The sequence below is a fragment of the Zingiber officinale genome, chromosome 4A, assembly GCF_018446385.1.
Source record: "Zingiber officinale cultivar Zhangliang chromosome 4A, Zo_v1.1, whole genome shotgun sequence".
Classification (NCBI taxonomy): domain Eukaryota; kingdom Viridiplantae; phylum Streptophyta; class Magnoliopsida; order Zingiberales; family Zingiberaceae; genus Zingiber; species Zingiber officinale.
The window spans coordinates 127,356,106-127,377,271 of NC_055992.1; the positions used below are offsets into that span (position 1 = coordinate 127,356,106).

Genomic DNA, 21,166 nt, shown 5'->3' on the forward strand with positions numbered 1-21,166 from the left:
TTATTGCTTGCTCTTCAGTGTTTTACTATTATATATTCGTTCGGACAACGTCATTCTCTTATTTGACGAAAAGTGGCATTATACACTCACCACGACATATTGCCACCATATGTTAACATAATTAGTGTTTTTTTGGCAAATTTATGCCTTTTATCATTATTTTAATATTATAAATCAAGTTAAAATTTGGTAGCATACTCATGAATAGAATAATAGTTTTTTGATTTGATTTCAGCTTTTGTTGTACAAACTCTCAAGCATCTCGGGGATGCATCATTCACATAATTGCATAGAACATCAACTAGCATTATCGTCTCATTCGGCGCCAAGCTCAACTCGTGTCATTTAAATTATATACAGCTCGACAAGGTCTACAAGATGGATGCAACCACCAAAAAGCATCCACTTTACTTTTGAGCAAACACGAGCTTTTAGAAAAATATCTTTCAAAACATATGCATGAACCTACAAAAATCTCTTCCACCAGCTCAAGGGATTCTTCGCTCAAGGAAATGAACTCTACCTTGATGCTTGCAGCATCGCGTCGTTCAAAATTGATCAACTCATTTGTTGTCCACCTAGGAAGGCGAAGACTCTTGATCTAAACAATTGTGCCAAGTCCATGGTCTCGGCTTTCAGCTGTACCATTTTTGCATTGTCGTACTCGGATAAGACTTTGTTCCTATGAGACAACCTGTTCACGACATCAATTGTTAAGCTTGAAGTCTTGTTGCCTGTCAGTGCTTCAAGCGTAGGCCTTGAATACATAGGATGCGATGATAATCTATTCAAGAGTATCAATGCTTCCCTCAACAATAATGTCCTGTGTGACGAAACATGGAAGAATATCAATCAGTTGAGGCTGCCCATGTGTGACGAATCACAAACTGCTCAATCCTACTAAAAGCTAAATTCAACTTGCTTTCTAGTTCAAATGGTTTTCTGCTTGTCTTAGATCTCTTTGATACTTTGGGCACCTAGTCACAAGATAGACTAAAAAACTTGGCGCACTAATATGAGCCTATATATATGAAGTTAACATCATTGCGAGAATTCCTTTAACAAAAACTTAGTATACAGCCAGCTAAGGGAAACTCGTATCATGTCTTATTAATTGTCATAAAAAGGCCATATCTTTCAAGTCAATATAAAAAGTGCTTAAATTTTTTCAATATGAACACTTTATAAAGAGGTCAATTTGTACCATCCATTTATATTTGGGTTGGATCAAAGTCAATTCTTGTCTTTGTAAATTATATTTTAAGTGGAGTTGTCTGATGTCAATCTAATATTGTTGGCCCTAAACCAATGTTTCATTGCTACACTAATATTTTCCCGGTATTGCAAGTTTAGTTGACAAGAGAATTAGCGATAAGGACTTGCTGCCGAGAGTTACCTTTCCTTGCTGAGGGACTGGACACTGGTATAATCAGCAATTTCTACATCCATCTCAAATGCCAAAATTTGTACAATCAGCTGCAAGAAATTGGCATCCTGAGGCCCTACAGGCTTCAACAGGAATTCGAAACCAGATCTCCCACATGATGCTACATAAGCTAACAATATAATCACTTGCTTGCGAAGCTTGATCTCCTGAAAATAAATACCATTTTGGAATACGTTGACAAAAGTATGGAAACAGTAAGTGTAAGAGCAAACTGCAATTCAGACACTGCATTGACATCATAAAATTTTTTTGTATAATCCATCGTATGGTAAATTATCATGGAACAAAAAGATCATAGAATAGAATAAGGAATAATTTAGTTACTCTTAGAGAATATCATACACAAGGAATAAGCCCTTAGTTTGGTTCATGGAATATAATTGACAATGAATAATTATTCTTATCTTTAGCTGGTAATATTATAAGAAAAACACAAATAATCTTTAGAATGAAAAGAAAATATCCCTACATTGATAATTTGTCTAACTCATCTTGTATGATCTACTCAATCTAATTGACCCAGCCAGCCAACATGGCTCAACTGGGACATCCAGACCAACAGACCCATCCAGGTCGACTTGCCCAATCTTCAGCCCGTCTGACCCAATTAATCCGATTGGGTAATCAAATGCATTTTCGAAAGGATGGAACAGATAAGAAATAGTTATTCTAGGAATAGAGCAAGAGATAAATATTCCTTATGAATTTGGCTATTGAGGGAAAGTCGGAGTTGCATCTATTAGGGGAAAACTCCGAGAGATACATTTAAGATGGTACGGGCATATACTTAGGCGACCAATAAATGTTCCAGTTAGGCGACGTGAAACTATGACAAACACACATATCAAACATGGAAGAGGAAGATAAAAAAAATACTTAGTTAGCAACAATAAAATAAGATAAGCTTTATTTAAGTATAGATGATGATATAGTAGGAGATATAGCTCAATGGCGTAAAAGGATTCATATAGCCGACCCCACTTACTAGGATAAGGTTTAGTTGTAGTAGTAGTATGAATTTGGCTATTCCAATGGGAACGAGTATTTTATAGTTATTTTTGCAATCAAACATAGGATTAGTTTATTCCATGGGAATTCATAAGGAATAGAATAGTTAATAACCAACCACACCATCAGATAAAAGTTAAGCCATAGACATTGGCCTTTTATGTCATCCAAAGAATATAAAATAGAAATCACTAAATGTTAAAAACGATAGTCACAACATTGTGCAAAAATGATGCTCTCGGGCAAAAATGAATAATTAAAGCACAATTTAATGTGGAAAATTTTAAAAACTAGATCATTCAACTGAAATAAAAGTTGGCTTCACAAGATTTGCTCATCATAACTACTTCGAATCTTAATTACAAACTCAGACAAATATCAGTCATTTCTTTTTGGCAAATAACCTAGTAAAATGATCAAGGTACAAACCAGAAGAAAGTGATTATATAATCACATTAGGAAAAACAACACAATGGACTAAGGATACACATCAATCATCAGCTTTTTGAGCATCACCATGTGTATAGGCTTATAAGCACTTATTAGCACAAAACAAAACATCGAACTATGAGATACACATCAATCATCAGCTGTCTGAGCAACAGGACATATTTATGCAACTCATAAAGGCCTGGGGTGTTATATTTTGTATCACTTTTGTTTTTATTTTCATTTAGTTTTCCTCAGAAAAATTCAAGAAAAAATTATTGACAGAATTCCCATGGTGATAATATGAGGAATTGAGGATAAATAGTGGCATGCATGTGCATTTGTGAACTGAAGTTATCTTCTTTTTATCAGGGGCAGAAAAATATATAAAAAAAATGTTTAAGATCATAAGGAAATAGAAAGTGCACAGATTGTGGACCTACAATCACATACTCAAAAAAGTGATTACCAGATTTCCTGTCCCAGTTGATGTTAAACATTCTGACAAACCCTTCAAAAGTAAGCTCATGACCCCTTTTAATGAAACACTATGACTGCCTTTTTCTGCCTCAGGGCCACTTTTACCTTCACTGGTGAGAAGCATCAACGTATTTGGGCCTGCTAATGTAAAGAATAGACTATCAGCAAGAAAGGTAAATACTTAATTCTTTACAAAATGAAAAATGAATAACGAGTAAAATGTTGAACATGTGAGTTGGTACAACTGTACACTAAATGTCGATACAATTAACAAAATATTCTAAAATTAATAGAAGAGACCTAAGGTTAGGATGACAAACATTGAATGTTTCAGATTGCAATAGTGAGAATGTTTTGCTTGTATTGGCTAGAATACAAGGGGATAGACTAGGGTCATCATTTCACTTCCATCACAAAATGAATCATTTGTTTCAATCATCAATTATATTAGCTCAGATTCTTGTCTTGCAATTCACTAATTATGCAATTAATTGTAACATTCAAATTTTGTGACTCATAAATTCTTCCATGGATTAGCAAGGAAAGAAATGTCTAGCATTAACTTCGTTTGCCATCAGATTGTCTGATCTGTAAAATTAGATATCATTTAAAAGATTAGCTCTCCAGTTGAGCAATTTGGATCACATAGCATTTGGATCCTAGAATGCAAAACTAGTATGAGGATAACAGTTCAACAAGCAAACAAGAAGAATGTGCATCTTCGAATTCCTTTGCCGAGCATTTAAACCAAAACAATGTTTTCTTTATAAGGAGTTAGGCAATTTCACGTTCCCATAATATGCCAGGGATGAGAAATTACTGTTCAGGAGCAAGAAAAATAGATGAAGAGCATGCTTCTGCACATGCAAGCCAGCTTCCTTCTGAAGCAACTTAGATACAACATCCAATAGTGTGATCAGTTCAAACCTGTTCAGAGTAAAGGTAGATTATTAGAGGGACAAAATTACATAAAACTCATGGCAAAAGAGGAAGTTGATTCATATTTTAAGACAGCTTACTTATTTCTTTCTCCATTTGGGTTACTCTCCATTATAATAAGAATCATAACAGATAGTGCTTCAACCCGTACAGACTCTTCTGTATTCCTCATGACAATTTGCTCCATGCTCTTTAAAGTTGAAACCAAACTTTCAGAAGATAGGAACCTGTTGCTGTCAATCTTCTCTTTGTCATGGCAGAGGTTTTCCAAATCCAAAGAATTTGCCTTGATCAATGGTAACTCGGAACTTTTGATCTCACTGTATGTCCTTTCGAGATGATCCATGATGTGATTCCAATCTGGACGTCTCAGTTCTTCATTAACATTGTCACTTGAAAGTTGGCCAACAGACACATTTTTCCTGAGCAGGGTACACTGGACAAATCATATTTGAAGTTCATAAGCATATGCAAACGTACTACAGTCTGCAATGAGTTCTTATAGCCTGTTCCTAGCTTTAGAAAAAAGCATATGATGATACAAGGACCAAATATACCAGGCAATGCATAACCATCATAAACATATGCAAGTCAAATTCCAGACCACGGTCAAACATATGGTTGCCAACTTTTTAACATTGCATTTAGACAAAAAAAAAACACGAGAAATACATCATTTATACAAGATTTGATTATGTTCCTTATTGAATCTTCCTTGTCAAACAAAGAACTATCCAAACATAACCGACCACCATATTCCTTGTTCCACATCTGACAATTTCTCTATCCTCTAGTTCATTACATCATGAGGGATCAACTATACCAGGTTTAAGGGGTGCTAATGAACAATTTAACTTTGGAACCTTATTCACTTTAACATCTGTAATCACATCGCAGGAACACATAGTGACCAAGTTTCATCAACTACAGCTGATTGACACTCTATTTTCTGTTTTGCCCCCTTCGTCTCTGTTTCTACTCTGAAGAACTATGGCAAACATCATCAACTTAAAAAATTTCTAAAATCAGTGGATTTCTCTCACCAATGCTCAAGTACTGAGAAGACCTAAAATGAAGATCAAATCCACATCTCATGAATTTTTCCTATCTACGCAAAGTACTGTAAACCGTGTTCATATTTCTTTCATGTATGTGAGAGAAAAATGGTACCATATAGTTTCAGAAGTCCAAATGATTTGAAATAAGGGCAACAAAGTCCTTGTTATTTGTAATGGATAAAAGTTAAGAGTCTATAAAACAGATAAGTGCTCTTTAAAGTGCAAAAAAACTTAGCATTAGAAAAAGGGATCAGCAAAGTATATAAATTGTGTGAATCAGCCATTAAAACTTTAAAAATTTCTGCAAATTAGTATTTTAAATTGGATATGATCAGTAATCTAACATCAACTTTAATTGAGGACCAAATTTACCTTTTAATAGACCTGTTGTAAGGCAACAAGTATCGCAAGACAGTGTGTAGTATTCTTAAGGATCTTTGGACAACAAAATTCTGCAAAAAAACAAAATGATGCACTAAAAGTAGGGGAAAAAAAGAAGCCATGGTCGTATAAAACAACAAAGAAGAAGAATATTATAGAAAACTGTTACATAAGTCAGTCAGGATTTCATGGATAGTCTAATTGGCAAGAACAATCAGACGCTAATATCACATCAACATATAATATGTCTAATAAACTGCAAATTCCACTGGATCAATTCATTATATTAAAAGAAAGCCACTGAACAAAATGGAAGAAATAAGTGAGATTATGTTGTAAGAATATATCTATACAAGCACATTCAGTACAATGCCAAAGGAAAACTTGCATTCCCTACAACTACAACAATACAACTTGACCAGAATGAGTATTCTCTGGAGATTGTCAGCACAACAAGATTTTATATTTATTAGTTATTTGGTGTAGTGCCATCACTAATGTTGATCCCAAGATGTAAAAGGTTGAGAGTTGCATTAGGCTTTATCATCTAGTTTTAACTGTCTAACTTATGAGCATGGATCTTAATTGTATCTATTATAACATCAGTTTATCACCATAGTGGGGGGGGGTGCAAACGCTGATATGGATGTTTCTAGTGACCAATTGGCAGAGGTTAACAAAGGACTTAAATCAATGTGGTGCACCCCAAATAGTCTGCATATAAGAGGATGACAACAAGATAGTACATATCCAAAATACTCCCAGTAGGTTCTCCTTTTTATTCTTCTTTCAAATGCATACATAATTGATTGCATATTCTCCACAGCAGGAGTGACTGAACATGCATGAATATGTTAAATTCCATTAAGAAGCAAGACACATCTATATGCTGAAAGATCGAACTCTATCAGTAAACATAAATTGCAAATAGACAAACACAGCCTCAGGTTGTCAAATTAAGTAAACAAATGTAGGAGATGACATGGATGTTTAAGAGACACAAGCAAGAAATTATTCTTTCTACAAAGTTGTCTTCGCATAGGCATGTACGTAAGTGAACTCAGCGGAACATACAGCCCTGTGATTGGCATTAGATCCACTCGATTTATTCATTATTATCATTTCATAAAACTAATTCTATCTGCAAAGTTGTCGCCTTTGCATTGGCATGTGCATAAATGAACTCAGTCGAACATATAGACTGTGTTTAGCATCAGATCTTCTCTTCATTTATTCCATAGTTGTCATTTACCAAATCAAGCTGGCCAATCTGAGTGAAAAAAATGGACTAGGTGCCAGGACAATTTTTTTTTTACAAAAATCTTTCAAAAAAATATTCAACTAATATTATCAACAAATTTCAATATTATGTTAAATTAAAATGGTTCGTCGTTAGACAATCTACTTGATTCATCAAATACCTCATTTTATATACTTTTTGATATATTTCTTTGTATGGAGCAATCTAATCTTTGTTTTGCAAAATTTAAATTTATCTCCTCGTTTGGAATCTAACCTAAATATCTAAATATTAAAAAAGTGGTTTAGGCAATTTTCCTAGGTGATCTCCTCATTATTACATATGCATGATTAATTAAGTTATCATAGCTCTAGAAAGTAGTCTAAGTCGCCACCTAGGCGGAGATAAGAGGAGATTACTTCACCTAATAATTAACAGGGCCAATCAAGGTGGTTGTTTCAAAGGCAGTTAGCCTAGAGAATCCAAGCGACCAACTTAGGTGGCCCATATGACCTACATAGTCCAAACAGTCCACTTAGATTGCCACCGGCCTATGCAGCCTAAGCAACCAGTTTAGGCAGATTCATTTAAAAAATGATGTTTATTTAATCATTTATTTGAACAAAACCCTACCTAACTACTAGTTTCACATCTCTCCTTCATATAGTCATTATTTATGTGTTATAATGTGAAACACCACACCTAGTGGGATAAGGCTTGGTTGTTGTTGTAGTAGTATTGTTGTTGCATGTTTACTTAGTTAATAGCACATTCACTTGTGATTAAAAAGACATTATTTGTTTGTGATAATGTACTCCATATATTTGAGGATATCTCCAAGTACTTAGAGATTATTGTAAATATGGCAAAATCTACCACATATATCGTAGGCATTGCGATCATTATGCATGTTGAGAAAATGCCCTTGGTATATTTGCAACCTCAGATGAAATGTGTGAAAGCGTTAAGATTAATATATTTAAAAGCATACATTGGATGTTAGATGTTTATTATTTGTCTATTTGATATTGTTTAAATCATTTGTGTTTATATTGGACTATTTATGACTTTTTCAGTGATTATCATATTTTATTTATTTATTTGATAAATTATAATAAAGTTTGACTAGGGAAAAGTGACTTTGGTCCTGGCTAGGTCATTAACAGATGTGAATTTGAAAACTATGTTTTATTTTATCAAAGTTTGTGGTGATTTCCTAGTAAATTGGAATCTGAAAAGAGATGCATGGAATATGAATATAATAATTGGAGATAAAACATAGGTTGAAGGCTCAGCATTCTTTCCATAAATTTGGAACAGGAAGCCCAACATTTGATTTATCTCACTCACATTTTCAAGAGTGCATATGTCAAGTAAGGCCTCGAGCAAATTATGTAACTGTGTGATCCCATTATGCATCTGCAAGTAGAACAGCAAAAAAAAAAAAATTGAAATTGCATGTCACAGAGACAATTCCAAGGAAATACATTATTTAGATACTCATGAGAACCTAAGATATAATAAACTGCTTTCAATGTATACTTCGCTAACATAGATTTCAAACTATTTAAAGATTTGAATTAAATCCTATAATAGATTGATGCTTCACTGGTGAAAAAAAAAATCCTCCAAATAAATTAAATAAATGGGAAACCTGATTAAGTTATCTTAACTATTAATGGATCAACCACACACTAAGGACACTACGGACAGACATTCTTAAGCTACAAATAACTAAATTAAGTTGATTGACCATGGGTGTGTTTGGTCTTGACCCAATTAGTATGCAGATTATATTTTTGTAGTTCAGTTTATTTGTAGAAATTTATCCCATAGTTGTGAAAAGCGCATGCTTGGTTGCGCGCACCTTTTATGAGGTTAAATCACGATTAAGACATGATTTTCCTTGCCTTATTGTAATTTAAAAAAAAAATTAAAGTCCAACCCATACCTTTAATTACCCTTTAAATTAATTAGGTTACATTAACATGTATGCATGCGACACATTTTTAATTTTTCTTGCGTGACTCTTCCTCTCCCCTAGAAAATGAATATCAACCTCCCTTAATCCCTTGCAAACTTATTTCACTGATTTTCTCTCTGCCCAACTATTTCCCTCCCCTCCCACTTATTTCACTTATTTTCGCTATGGTGCTGATTTTCAAAAATCAACACTACTTTGATGCTATATTTTGAAATAAGCACCTTAGTAGTGTTGTTCTTTGAAATTCAACAATAGAGTTGTGTTATTATTTAAATGCAGCACCTCAGTGATTAAAAGGGAAACAAGTACATCCTTTGGAAACAAATGTAGCACCACAATGAATTTTATATTTACATAATGGTTTAGTAGTTTGTGAAATATTTGAATTTTGTTTGTGAAATATTTTGGCAAAAATTCTCCATATATATATTTGAATTGTAAAAATTTATACCCAAAGCGCATTACTTCGGTAAGGCGTGCACCTCACCTTGCGCCTCAGACCCCCAATACCTATGCGCTTTTGGGCGCCTCATACCTTAAACAACTATGATTTAGCTACATCAATTGTTTATCTAGGTATATCAACATTGCAAGGTTGACACCCAAAAGAAATTTTGTTTTGACGTATGCTACTTTACAGGCTTTTAGTGAATACACTCCCTATCTTCCCCATTTCGTATGCATATATGGATATTTTTACATGACATAAAAAACCATAGTAAACAAGTTATGTGAGATAAAATGCAGTTTCTGGTTATTTAATGATGTTTTACCTTTTTAATTATTGCATCAAGATGTGATAGCTTAGAAGTGGTTGATATGGCAGATTGTGCACCTTGATGCAAATTCATGTGAGAAAGGTCTCCATCTGCATGACAATCCAAATCTTTGTTGGATGTCATATTCATGCACCTGAAAAGCACACAAAATTCTTCTGTGCAAGAAACAAGCAACCTTGATATCATGTTCTTCTCTGCCATTATGTTATTGGGAGAATCCCAGACACTTAATAGTGTTTTTGAGATATGATCCTCAATTTCATCTTCCTGACAAGTATAGCCAAATTGCTGGTAATTATCTGTTTGGGTTCCTACTGCTTTACTCCCCTTCAACTTAGCGACTTTCTGTGGGATACAATGCACCTACACCAATGCCAAAGCATAAGTTTCTAGGAAAGAGAATGAGGTGAACTTCCTTCAAAAGTGTTAAAAAAAAAAAGAAACCAGCAGAGGTATATTGCATAGCAACACAACTTAAACAAAGTTGAGTACCTGTTCATCAACTCCTGCAGAAGCATTTAAACCTAATAGAATCAAAATTGCAGGGAAAATCAATGAGGAATAGATTACTGTAATTGTACACAACTCTTTTGTTAAAAAAGATTCAAAGTTTGGATCTTACAGTTATCAATCAAAATATGATGGTCTGCTGAACCAGCAGTTTGCAAATGTTCTACTTTACGATCTGTATGTTGAAACACATGTTGGTCCAAAGAGGATGGTCCTAGGATTCCGTTTTCACATTTGGTTTTTCTTTGGCCAAAACCGTGTGGAGTCTGCCTAGCACACTTATCTTGATTAACACGTTGATGATAAACCTGATCACTGAAAACGCCAGAATTTTCCAAAATCCAGATCAGGATGGTCTTTGCAAACGAATAATAATACCTTTGTTGTGGTTTTAGGCCAACAAAAATACTATCAACAGAATTGAAGCATATTATATGGAAAACAGTATATAGAAAAGTATGTTTGTTACATTGTTTGGTACAGTGACCTGGATCAAGAATGAAATAAAATCTGGAATGCAATGAAATAGCAAATATATTATTTCAATTCTTATTTTTGGTTCATTGAATTGAATAGAATAGAAGGTTTTGGGAAATGAAATAAAATAAAAATATCAATTTCCGCAACAATAAAAAAAGTATGTAGCATGTTAGAAGAGATAAATAAAATTTTTTGTATTATAAGGTGGGTACTCATTCCATGTGTTAAGCCAAGGAATAGATGGAATGAAAGCCATCACACAAAATGATCACCTCCAGTTCAAACTAGTCTATTCAAATATGAAATGAAGGTTTCAACTCATTCCACGGTAACAAATGCACCATAAGAGGATATAATGTGATAGTGGCTGGTAATTATTCTATCCTATTTGATGCATGACACGATTAAATATTGGATATTCATCTAGACTATCAACATTTTAGGCTTGTCTTGAAGAAAAACATAGAAAAGTTATTCCATTGAAGATATAATCAATATGAACAATCTGCAACTTACATGATAACTCGAACAAATGTAAACTAGGACTGATCAATATCCCAAGGCCACTGAGAATACATGAGGATTCATCATATATACCCACACCCAAAGAATTTTTCTAATATAGCTACCCTAGTATGTGTTACTTCAGGGTGAAAAAATGCTCAAAATTTGGCCATATATTCCACAGTTCTTAGAAGGCTAACTTTAACAATACGATCTTCCATAATGTGCAGAAGGCAAATTTGTAACCCTTGATAACATACTTCACAAACATCATTGATAGCTCACATAAACAACACTAATACCTAAAATTAGAAATTTGACTAGACAATTATTCAAAGGCCTAAACTAAAAAACATTTACTGGAAATATCCACCCCCAGCTGAGTGCATAATATGGTTCAATGCACATAAATAGCAATATCCATGACATATGACAAAATTTTAACATTTCAATGAATTAAGAAACATACACCTGATAAGATTAAGAATCATATATCGGAACCTATCCAGTATTATTTAGCACTTAAAGAGAACACTAGGAAAAACATTAACATATTTAAAAACTTCCAACATATGATGCAATACTCAATGGCTAAAAGATGCCTTCACAATAGCTTGATGAGGGTCAACGACAATCATAGTGAATTATGATGATTTACATCATATTATTAAATGCAAAGAAAGTTGTCTTACATTCCTTCAGTATCCAGCAAAGGATGGAAGGAAAGTAATTACCCAGACAAAGAAAGTGAAAACTTAGAGTCTTAGATTACATTGAATGATAAGATGAGTCAACTTATAGAAGGGAAAAGAAGACTATGAACACCAACAGTGAATGAGAGTTCCTAAATAGAGCTAGGAAGAGATACAACATATCACAAGATGAAATTTAACATTGAACTACAGTAGCATATAAATGAGAATTAGCAAATAGAAAAAAAAAGTAGAATAAAAGTAGGCAGTCCACTCAAATCTCACCTTCTCAAACTGTGTAATTCAGCTTCTTTAGCTTCTATCTCTGAAAAAGCACATTTAAGTTGTTCATCTTTTTTACTTCTTTCCTTTTTTAGAACCGCACATTCTTGTTCCTGGACATATATAATCATTTGAAATAAATGACCAAAAAAGTGGAGTGAAAGAACTGAATTCTTGGACAAAGTAGTTAATTGATATGTTACAAATTTATAATCAAAGGTTTAGATGCTCATATTTTAGCATTTAGTAGTCTTTTATACTACTGTACTAAGACATCATATGAATAAGGAACTTTTAATCAAATACAAACTGTGATTTATGAAAGACTGATCATGCTTGGGTAGTGGATATAAAACCTCATTCAGTATTAGTGGTGATAGAAGGATGAGAGACCATTATCATAAGACGGCCATGATCGTCAAGGTATCAACCCAAATCATATTATTACCTACCATCCATACAATAGATTTACATAGTCACTCATCATGTCAATTGTGTGCGCATGATTAGCAATGTGATAGGTAGTGGACAAGAAGAAAATCATTATATTCTGGACATGTCATTTTGCAAAACTTACATGTAAGAGAAAAGAAATAGAAGGGGACACTAGCAAGTCTTTCTCTGAGCAACAAGTTGGCCATGAGCCCATTGCAGTAAGAAACATCAAAAAAGTTGGGTTCGTGGCTACATAATTTTAATCAAAGATACCTATTTGATAAAGAATATGCTATCCAAATAAAACTTTTCAAACTGCAACTACATCAAAGTTGGAAGAAAAACAGACTGAGTTATAGAAATTTATCAACTTACCAAATCTTTAAGATGCTTGGAGGAATTACTTAGCTCCCTCTGAGATGTGCAGGTACCAAGAGTTAGATCCACTTGCAAATCATAAAAGGATATGAAAAACATTTTCAAAATAAGAGCATTCCAAGTAAAATACACCGTCTATAAGAAAACTCGGAGAAATTTGAAAAATACTGTCAGATTAGGAAAATAATTGAGCAACAATACGCACGGCAATGAAAATAGAACATCCGTTCCATGAAGATGATATCATGTGAACACAAGACGACAGCTTATACCTACATTCGAAATGAAAATGACCTTTCTAATCCAAAACCTAAAGAATATAGTCAAGAAGAGCCCTCTGGTAAAACCCAGCAAATACAGTAGGAAGTGAGGGAAGAAGAAGGAACCTTAGCACGACCCACATTTCCCTGCCGCATTAAACACGACTCCAGTCCGACAAACCTCGATAGCCCATAAAATCAAGGGGATCTTTGCAAAACTAAATTTTGTGCCATCAAACATACAATGCAACTTGAACATTGTGAAAGTACACGAAAGTACACGAACCTTTAATCTTTCCACTTCCCTATCCCGGTTGGCGCCGCCCCCGCCGCTGTGATTTCTTTTCCGACCATTCCGAAAAAATGATGGCTGTACAACCTCACAGTCCACCTCAGAATCAGGATTCTCTCTGTATCTCTGCGAGAGCTCCCGCGGGGGCGAGAAGCTAAGGGTGCCGCCGCCTGCGTCTCTGCCCGAAACCCTCGCGCCGCGCCAGGAACAAGAGACTGGAGGCCGAAAAGGATCCGTCTCAGATTCCAACCGGATGCGACTAGGTTCGGGTTCGACAGCATCGGCCTGTGGTCTAGACGAAGGGTGGATGTCGGCGGAGGGAGGAGCAGGGGGAAAGAATATCGGCTCCGGCGGTAGGTTCCTTGATGAGAGGGCTTCGAGCTCGACGCGGATCGCTTCATCTAGAAAGTTCTCGTCCCATTCATCGATGCCGTCGAGGCTCATCGCTCAGCGAGAAAGAGAGCGATCAATCGGCGAAGGGATGCGAGTCGGTACGGGGGCGTGGAGACGAGAATGGCAGCTCCTAAAAGTTTAAACCATATCATGGCACGAGGCTCGCACGTGAGACATGAGAAAGGCAGGAATAAAAATATCAACGCGAGTCGTCGACGGGAGACTTTAAAGCCTTTTTCAAGTCCGAAGGAAGATTTTTCTTTTAAATGGGACGCCAGTCCAGTTATTGGTTCAATATTTTTTTAACACCTTTTTTTAATTCATGATATTATTTATTTTTAATATTAAAAACAAAAAATGGCTTAGATTGTTCTTTTGTTTATCTTTCAAATACTGAAAAAGAAAACTTGTAAACAACATAATCCAAATGCTTCAAATTAGCTCTTAAGGTAAGACAAGCAAGTTCACATATGAAAGAGTAGGGGAAGAAGAAGCCACCAAAACTCTTCGACGTAGAATCAGAAAAGTATCAGGGCATCCTCCTCCGCGAATGATTAGCACCGGAGGCGGCAGCCATCACTGGTGGGTTCCTTGCTCTTCGTCTAACAGAGTTAGACGGCATTGCTGCAATGTGCCCTGGAGAAGGACGAGCAGTTGTAGTGCCTCCAAGTGATGCAGCAATGGCATTTGAAGGCTAGGCACTATCAGAAGACGATAGTGATCCGGCAAGTCCCTCCGGGAAGACTACGATCGGAAGCAGGAGGTTGGTCGATGATCCATCCACACGCAAGATAACTCCTGCTCTCAGGAAGGGTTGAGGAGGCGGTGGCGAGATGGAAGTTTGAGAATCAGTCACGCGGCCAAGGCCGAGCAACGAGTTCACGAAGAGGAACCTGCCGCAATGTCTCTCGGGCCAACGGTTCGTGGGCATGAAGATTAGGTACAGTCGAGGGTTCATCAAGCGGCTGCTGAGACGAAGAGTGCAGATTGTAGATAGCGGCGGGAGCGACGGCGGGAAGAGGATCGGCGGGCAGTGTGTCCGGAGTCGACAATGCGTTTGATGGCGAGTAGAGCGCAGAGGCGTGGAAGAATGGCGACAACCACGAGCGAACAGAGCTGACGGCGGTGAGGTCGGAGCCAAGCTCGCGGCTTTCGGATCTTGGTGGGGAAGGAAGACTGAGATAGAGATTCCGATCCATCCGACCGCCGTTATCGCTCCGCTCGTCAGCCATGTTCTGCCCAATCCTTAACCTTGAACAAAGGCGAAAACCCTAATTATAATCCAGCGGCGCCTCCAAGACCAGATTTTTGGCCCTCGATCACAGAGAACTCGCTTCGTTCGTCAGCCATGCGCCAGCCAATCTCTAACCTTGTCAACGAACCTCCCGCCGAAACAGGGCGAGAAAACCCTAATTTTTTTTCCCAGAAGGCGCCTCGAAGATGGGATCTTTCGCCCTCGATCACGTAGAACTATCCCGCGGCATCAATCCGGCAGCATGATCGGGCCACGAAAAGCTGACCCGATCTGTGATTTATACCGATCCGAAGCTGGACCAATGGAAGGGATCGAAGAAGATGAAGAAGAGTTGGAAGAACGGGAGGATCGTACCTTGAGGAAGGGAACCAGGAGCAGGCGAGGGCGAGAGAAAGACCACCGCGAGGAAGAATGGCGGAGAGGGAGAGGAGCAAGCGCGTTGGTGGGATACTGGCGCTTTCATCCTACGGCGGAGATCTTCTGCATTCCTGAGGATACAATTCGACCTGCTTGGAAATCTACTTCCAAATAAAAAGGGTAGAGTATTTAGTCACGTAGATTGACCTTCTAAAGTTACATTAAAACTTAATTCATTCACTAATCACTATTATATTTCAAAAGCGGGTTTACATTCTATAGGTCTACGTTTCTTTCTGCGCATGAATTTATTATCCACAGAAAAATGTTTGCAATAGCTTTAAGCCATCTATATTTTGAATAGGAAAAAAAAGGCATAGAAAATAGCAAATCAAATTTGCTTACTTAATCTTATTGACCAGAAGGAAAAAGTTGACAATGTAGATCAAAAGGCAGCAATGGAAGGAAGGAAATGCCCTTGCACCACAATCCACAAAGATGTTTACTATGCGGAAATAAACATGAAAGGAAACTTGATAAATTAAAGACGAGCATTAGTTAATTGTGTGTCACCAACTGAAAATTTCAATGTCTAAAGGTAAGCAAACAAACACATTTCTTAACTTTATCAAAGTTGAGACTTCTCAGATAGTGCAAACAGAGGTAAAATGATCTTATTGCAAACACAGATACAACACTAGTGTCTCAGCATCAGAATGTTGCTCATAGCCATAAATTTTTACAGCTACGTAGTGTTCTCAGTCAGATAGTGAGAGATAAAATGTGCACATGGCAAACAAAGATAACACTAATGTCTCAGCAGTAGCATGCTTTCTCATCTCATGTTATGTGAATCAAATATTTCATTTTATTCGGGAAAAGCCACCCCCTTCCCAACAACACTGATACGTGAGTTACTGTCTAGGCCCAAGCGCTCCAAAGAAGAAAAGTGTACTCATATAACAAATACAACAAGCTGAGCATTTCCCACAGCATATTCAATGTGATTAGAATCCTTGATAGCCAGGGTTGAATTTCCATGATTAACTATTAGAAGTATCCCTGAAGCAACATAAATAATTATCCAGTTTTCCAGATAGAATCATCACTGACAAATACAGATAGTGAAAAAATGTATAGAAAAGGTTCACATTAGGAGGTGGATTGGCATTTGTAAGCATTAAAATAAACTCATATATCTAATGTTAGACATCTGGCTACTGGTATCAAATTTGCAACAAGCATAAAACATTCTCTTGATAAGATGAGTTTTAGCATCTGACAGAATAAACCCACATGCCCATTTAGGATGCTTTAGATTAAGTAGCTAAAGCATACAAGAGCAAACTTTAGAAAATCGTGAAAATAAAGAGACACTTAAAAAAAAAGTCATTTGGAGAATAGTTAAACAAGCACAAAGTTTCACATATGTGACCATTTTATTGTATAAGATCCATGAAAAGAGAAGGACAAAAAAAACCAGGAACTAGATGTTTCTTAAATTAGGTTTCCATTATAAGCAGCAGTGGTCACTACAAAATAGGCATATTCTGCTAATTCAATAGGTGCAACTTTTCAGCCCGATATTATCATGCAGTGTTAAAAAAGACCACAAAGGGCAGCACAAGTGTTGAGATCAAATAAGCCAGATTTTTAAAAGGGCACCAATTGATTGAGTAGAGACTTAATCAATGTGATCTTCTGCTACTTGACTGTTTGGAAACATTGCTTCCCTTCGCTTGGGAAAACCTGCAGGCTCCACGTTCTGGCCCCTAAATTTCAGCTCCCCTGGTGTTCTAAAACCAGGATCTGCAGAACCAGACCTAAATGGTAGTCCTGACCCTCCAGTGTAACGAGGTGGAGACGTATACCTTCTGGCTGGAGCTCTTAGAGCCCCTCCTCGTAATTCTCTAAGATCAGTTCTCACACCGTCGGCATAAGCCCTATCAGTGGCAGTGGAATTCAAAAGGCTACTTGAAGCAGCAGCTGATGAGTTGAAAGAATCCTCTGGTACCCAACCCAAGGAATCCTTTTTCTTCACATAGAACTGCCATATAGCAATTAAAAATAGCAGGAACAGAAGAGCAGGACCACTCCACACCACAGCATTATTTTCCACTCTGAAAACTGGAAAGTTGGAGTTATAAATCCCAATATAACCACTGCCAAGCCCTAAGACCACTAGCTTTTCCCGATCAGCGGCAATCAAAGGTTTTTCATTCGATGTACCACCTGCAAGGGCTTCTGAATTCAAAAACAAAGATTTGATATCCTGGATGGCTGCAGAGAACAGAAGCCGAGGTGCTCCAACCCTCCCATAGAATTGTGAAGAGATGTTGTAGACAAACACCTTGTCATAGCTCGCTACAAGAAGATAACCTTTTATGGTTTGGATCGCTACAGGACCATCAATTTCTGACTTCTTAACAGACCGAACCCAGCATTTGAGGTTGGTCAGATCTCCAAGAAGCACAACATGGATCAGGTCACCACTGGCAGTGAAACCATATGCCTTTAGCCGCTCCGATGAATCAAAGGAGTAAGCCTTTGCAACTGAGCCATTAAGCCCCTCGCACGCGGTCTCCCTCACCACCATGGTCCTCAGGTCCAGCGAGGCCGCACCGGTCTCAGTCAAGAATAGAAGCCGCTGCCTCATAATAGCCAAGGGCTTGCTTGAAGCAATGGCAGTGCCATAAAGGGTGCCATTTTCAGTGAAAACCCTGATACGTCCGCCATCATCAGATGCAATGACGTATCTAACACTCCCTACCTGATGGACCTCGAGGCCTGAGACTGGCGGTGAGTCCACCTCCCGGGAACCACGGATGAAAGTTTTCGAGCTACTAACCGAGAGAGAAAGCCAATCCTCGCTGTTGGCAGAAGACTCATAGAGGCGGTGTGCAGTGACAGAACCGTCCTCGTGGCCGGAGAAGAGGAGGCTTTCATTCCGGCGGGAAGAGAGGTACGAAAGCATGGAGGTGACGGGAGATTCGGAGAGGGACGGGAGTTCGATGAGGACGTCTCCAGCAGAGGAGAACACGTAGACCCGGCCGTAAGAATCGCCGACAGCGAAATACTTACTGTGGCCATCTGCCTCCTCGTATGGGAGGACGGTTGCGACCACGGGGGAGGCCTCCATCCGTGCTGCCGCGGCAAACTGGAACCTCTCCGACCAGGATGTCTTATGCTTCGTCACGGAGACCCCAGGAGAGCGGTCACCTGCCCCCGCCGCGTCAGCCCCTGGATGTGGCGTAAGCACAGGGCTAACGGTTTCCAGATCCAACGGTAGGACGACGGAGGAGGAGGCGGCGACGGAGTGTTCGGATCCTGAGGAGAGGGAAGCCTGAAGCGAAGCTACGGTCTCGGAGAGGGACTCAATCAACGCTTCGAGACGGCGGAGCTGAGCATCCTGGCGGTCAAGGAGGTTAAAGGGCTCAGCTGCGGCGTCGTCGGAAGCGGCAACTGGGAGAGATAGAATGAGGGGGAAGAGGAGGAAGGCACCCGCAGCCATAAAAGGGCGCGGCGCTGCTCTGCTCCGACTCAGATCCCGTCGTCCGGCGGCGGATTGCGGCGGAGAAGCAAAGATCGGAGAGAAGGATTAGGGTTTGCGAGAAGGGCGGCAGAGACGGGAGGAGGAAGGCTCTCACGTGGTATCGTAGAGATTAGAGAAGTAGAAACAGGCGGCGGCTACTGGGAAGGGATCGGCTACTGGGCGTGCAACAAGTCGACGCCGTAGACTTCGTCTTGAAGGACGAAACGTGGTAGATTACCCGACCGGCAATGATTTTTGACTAGCGATCCATTGACTCTCTATTCCGGAGCAGTGCATTTCTACCCCCAATGATTTATTTCCTCGTCTTAATCTTGGAACAGATTGATAAAGACGTTGAGACTAATGTATTTATTTTTTTATCACCAGAGTAGTATACTTCTGTCCCCTTCTAGCTCTTCGGGATGATCTAATGATTAATATATATTTTTATCATGAGGTCTGAAGTTTGAATCAATATCTCTCTTATGTACTAGTCATTATTCCAAAGTTAGTAGCCGTCTGTGATTTACCTCCTCCGTATTGGCCTGAGACAAGTTAGCGAGAGCACTGGGAGCGTTTGAGACGGGTTGACGAGGACACTGGGACGAGCGTATTCGTCTTTTGCAATTGTGCACTTCTATATTTCTTTTTTATTTATTTATTTTAATTATTTTCTTTTGTTTTTTGGTGAAAATTATTTTGTGCGCAATTTATTATCATAAAAAAGCAATTCATTCTAATAAATATTAAAAAGATATTTTATATTCTAAAAACACATTTGCTAGCAATTTTAATCAAGCTCAAAATTTACTAAATAATTATAGTTAAAACTACTCAAATATAATTAAAATTATTTCAATTAAATTAAAATTAATTCAGCTAAATATTATTTGAACAATTTTATTAAAACTACTACGATTATAGAAGCTAATCAAATTGCTACAATTAAAAAGCTAATTAAATTATTACAATTAAAGTAACTAATCAATTGCTATTAGAGAGGTTTTGATATTAGAGCAGTTTAATCAAAATTATTGTAATTGAGATAGTTTTAACTACAATTATAGAATTCGAAACATTTATATATATGGCAAGAATCAAAGGACATTAATTTAGAAATATTATATGAGCATCCTTTTAAAAAAAAAACAAATGGATGTCCTTCCAATATTTTCATTTTGAAAATACCTCTCGATCCCATACTACTATAGAATATATCCAATAGCTTCTACAATATATCTCATAGATATCTAATAACTACTATAGAAGAGTAGTAGATACAGTATATAAAAACTACCTAATAGTTATTACAATGTGTTTAGGGTAAATGCAAGATTTAAAGTTGAGTTTAGGATTGTAGTAACTACATAATAGTTTCTAAAATAAATTTGATAATATTTTAATAATTTTAGCTAAATGAGTAAATAGTATTTTTGATATAATAGTATTCAAATATCTAAAACCTTAAATTCTAAATTCACACTAAATAAGTTATAATAGCTATTGAGTAGCTTTTGTATATTGTAACCGCTACTTAATATCTTCTATACGTTATAAATCTTAAATTCATCATAAATACGTTATAATAGCTACTAGTAACTTTTACACGTTGTAGGAATAATATGCTGTCATCTTATGTTTAGGGGTGAATCCAAAATTTTAACAAGGGGCAAAGAGCCAAATATCACAAATACATATATAAATAAAATCATTACACAAATAAATTTAATTAATGAAGACTACCGATAAAGAGCATCTCTAAAGAAAAATAATTCCTTTTGATTGAGACATTCGACTACAGATTAATAGAGGGGTTTTGGAAGATATTTACCCCTCCCCCCCTAGTAGAGCCGTCGTTTCTTATGTTGCACACCTCATGTAAACCTAGTATATTTTTTTCACTTCCTAAACCATAAATACTATACCATAAACTTAAGGTTAGAATAGGAATGATATGTTGCACACTTAGTGTATTTTTTTCACTTTCTAAATCCTAAACCCTAAGTTTAAAAAATTAAAATACATTAGATGTGCATGGGTGTACAACATAA

The 21,166-nt window shown here is 37.2% G+C and overlaps 2 protein-coding genes across 3 annotated transcripts; both read right to left on the reverse strand.

Annotated features, from left to right (window-relative positions):
• Positions 1 to 285: 285 nt before the first annotated feature.
• On the reverse strand, positions 286 to 14,099 carry LOC121971090 (protein SENSITIVE TO UV 2-like). 2 transcript variants are annotated; one of them, XM_042522196.1, is made up of 13 exons: positions 13,573 to 14,099; positions 13,024 to 13,062; positions 12,217 to 12,326; positions 10,368 to 10,570; positions 10,238 to 10,269; positions 9,740 to 10,108; positions 8,333 to 8,401; positions 5,734 to 5,813; positions 4,384 to 4,725; positions 4,185 to 4,291; positions 3,354 to 3,505; positions 1,397 to 1,593; positions 286 to 823 (listed from the first exon to the last, which is right to left on the reverse strand). In XM_042522196.1, the coding sequence occupies exons 1-13, from the start codon at positions 14,020 to 14,022 to the stop codon at positions 559 to 561; spliced, it is 2,415 nt and encodes an 804-aa protein (XP_042378130.1). In that variant the 5' UTR covers positions 14,023 to 14,099; the 3' UTR covers positions 286 to 558. The 2 variants fall into 2 exon arrangements, with proteins under 2 accessions (XP_042378130.1, XP_042378131.1); XM_042522197.1 differs by having other exon boundaries at positions 3,354 to 3,502; positions 13,573 to 14,097.
• Positions 14,100 to 17,076: 2,977 nt separating this feature from the next.
• LOC121971091 (uncharacterized membrane protein At1g75140-like) lies at positions 17,077 to 19,320 on the reverse strand. The gene has a single exon (XM_042522198.1). It carries the CDS (start codon positions 19,092 to 19,094, stop codon positions 17,268 to 17,270), a length of 1,827 nt encoding a protein of 608 aa, XP_042378132.1. The 5' UTR covers positions 19,095 to 19,320; the 3' UTR covers positions 17,077 to 17,267.
• Between the last annotated feature and the right edge of the window lie 1,846 nt (positions 19,321 to 21,166).

What these genes read in the sequence shown, in the direction of transcription:
- LOC121971090 (XM_042522196.1), bottom strand. Translation starts at nt 14,022, where the DNA reads ATGAGCCTCGACGGCATCGATGAATGGGACGAGAACTTTCTAGATGAA. An exon ending in GGGAAGTGGAAAGATTAAAG is followed by an intron (nt 13,063 to 13,572) that starts GTTCGTGTACTT and finishes TGCACATCTCAG; the next exon opens with AGGGAGCTAAGTAATTCCTC. An exon ending in TTGATGCAATAATTAAAAAG is followed by an intron (nt 8,402 to 9,739) that starts GTAAAACATCAT and finishes TTCTACTTGCAG; the next exon opens with ATGCATAATGGGATCACACA.
- LOC121971091 (XM_042522198.1), bottom strand. Translation starts at nt 19,094, where the DNA reads ATGGCTGCGGGTGCCTTCCTCCTCTTCCCCCTCATTCTATCTCTCCCA.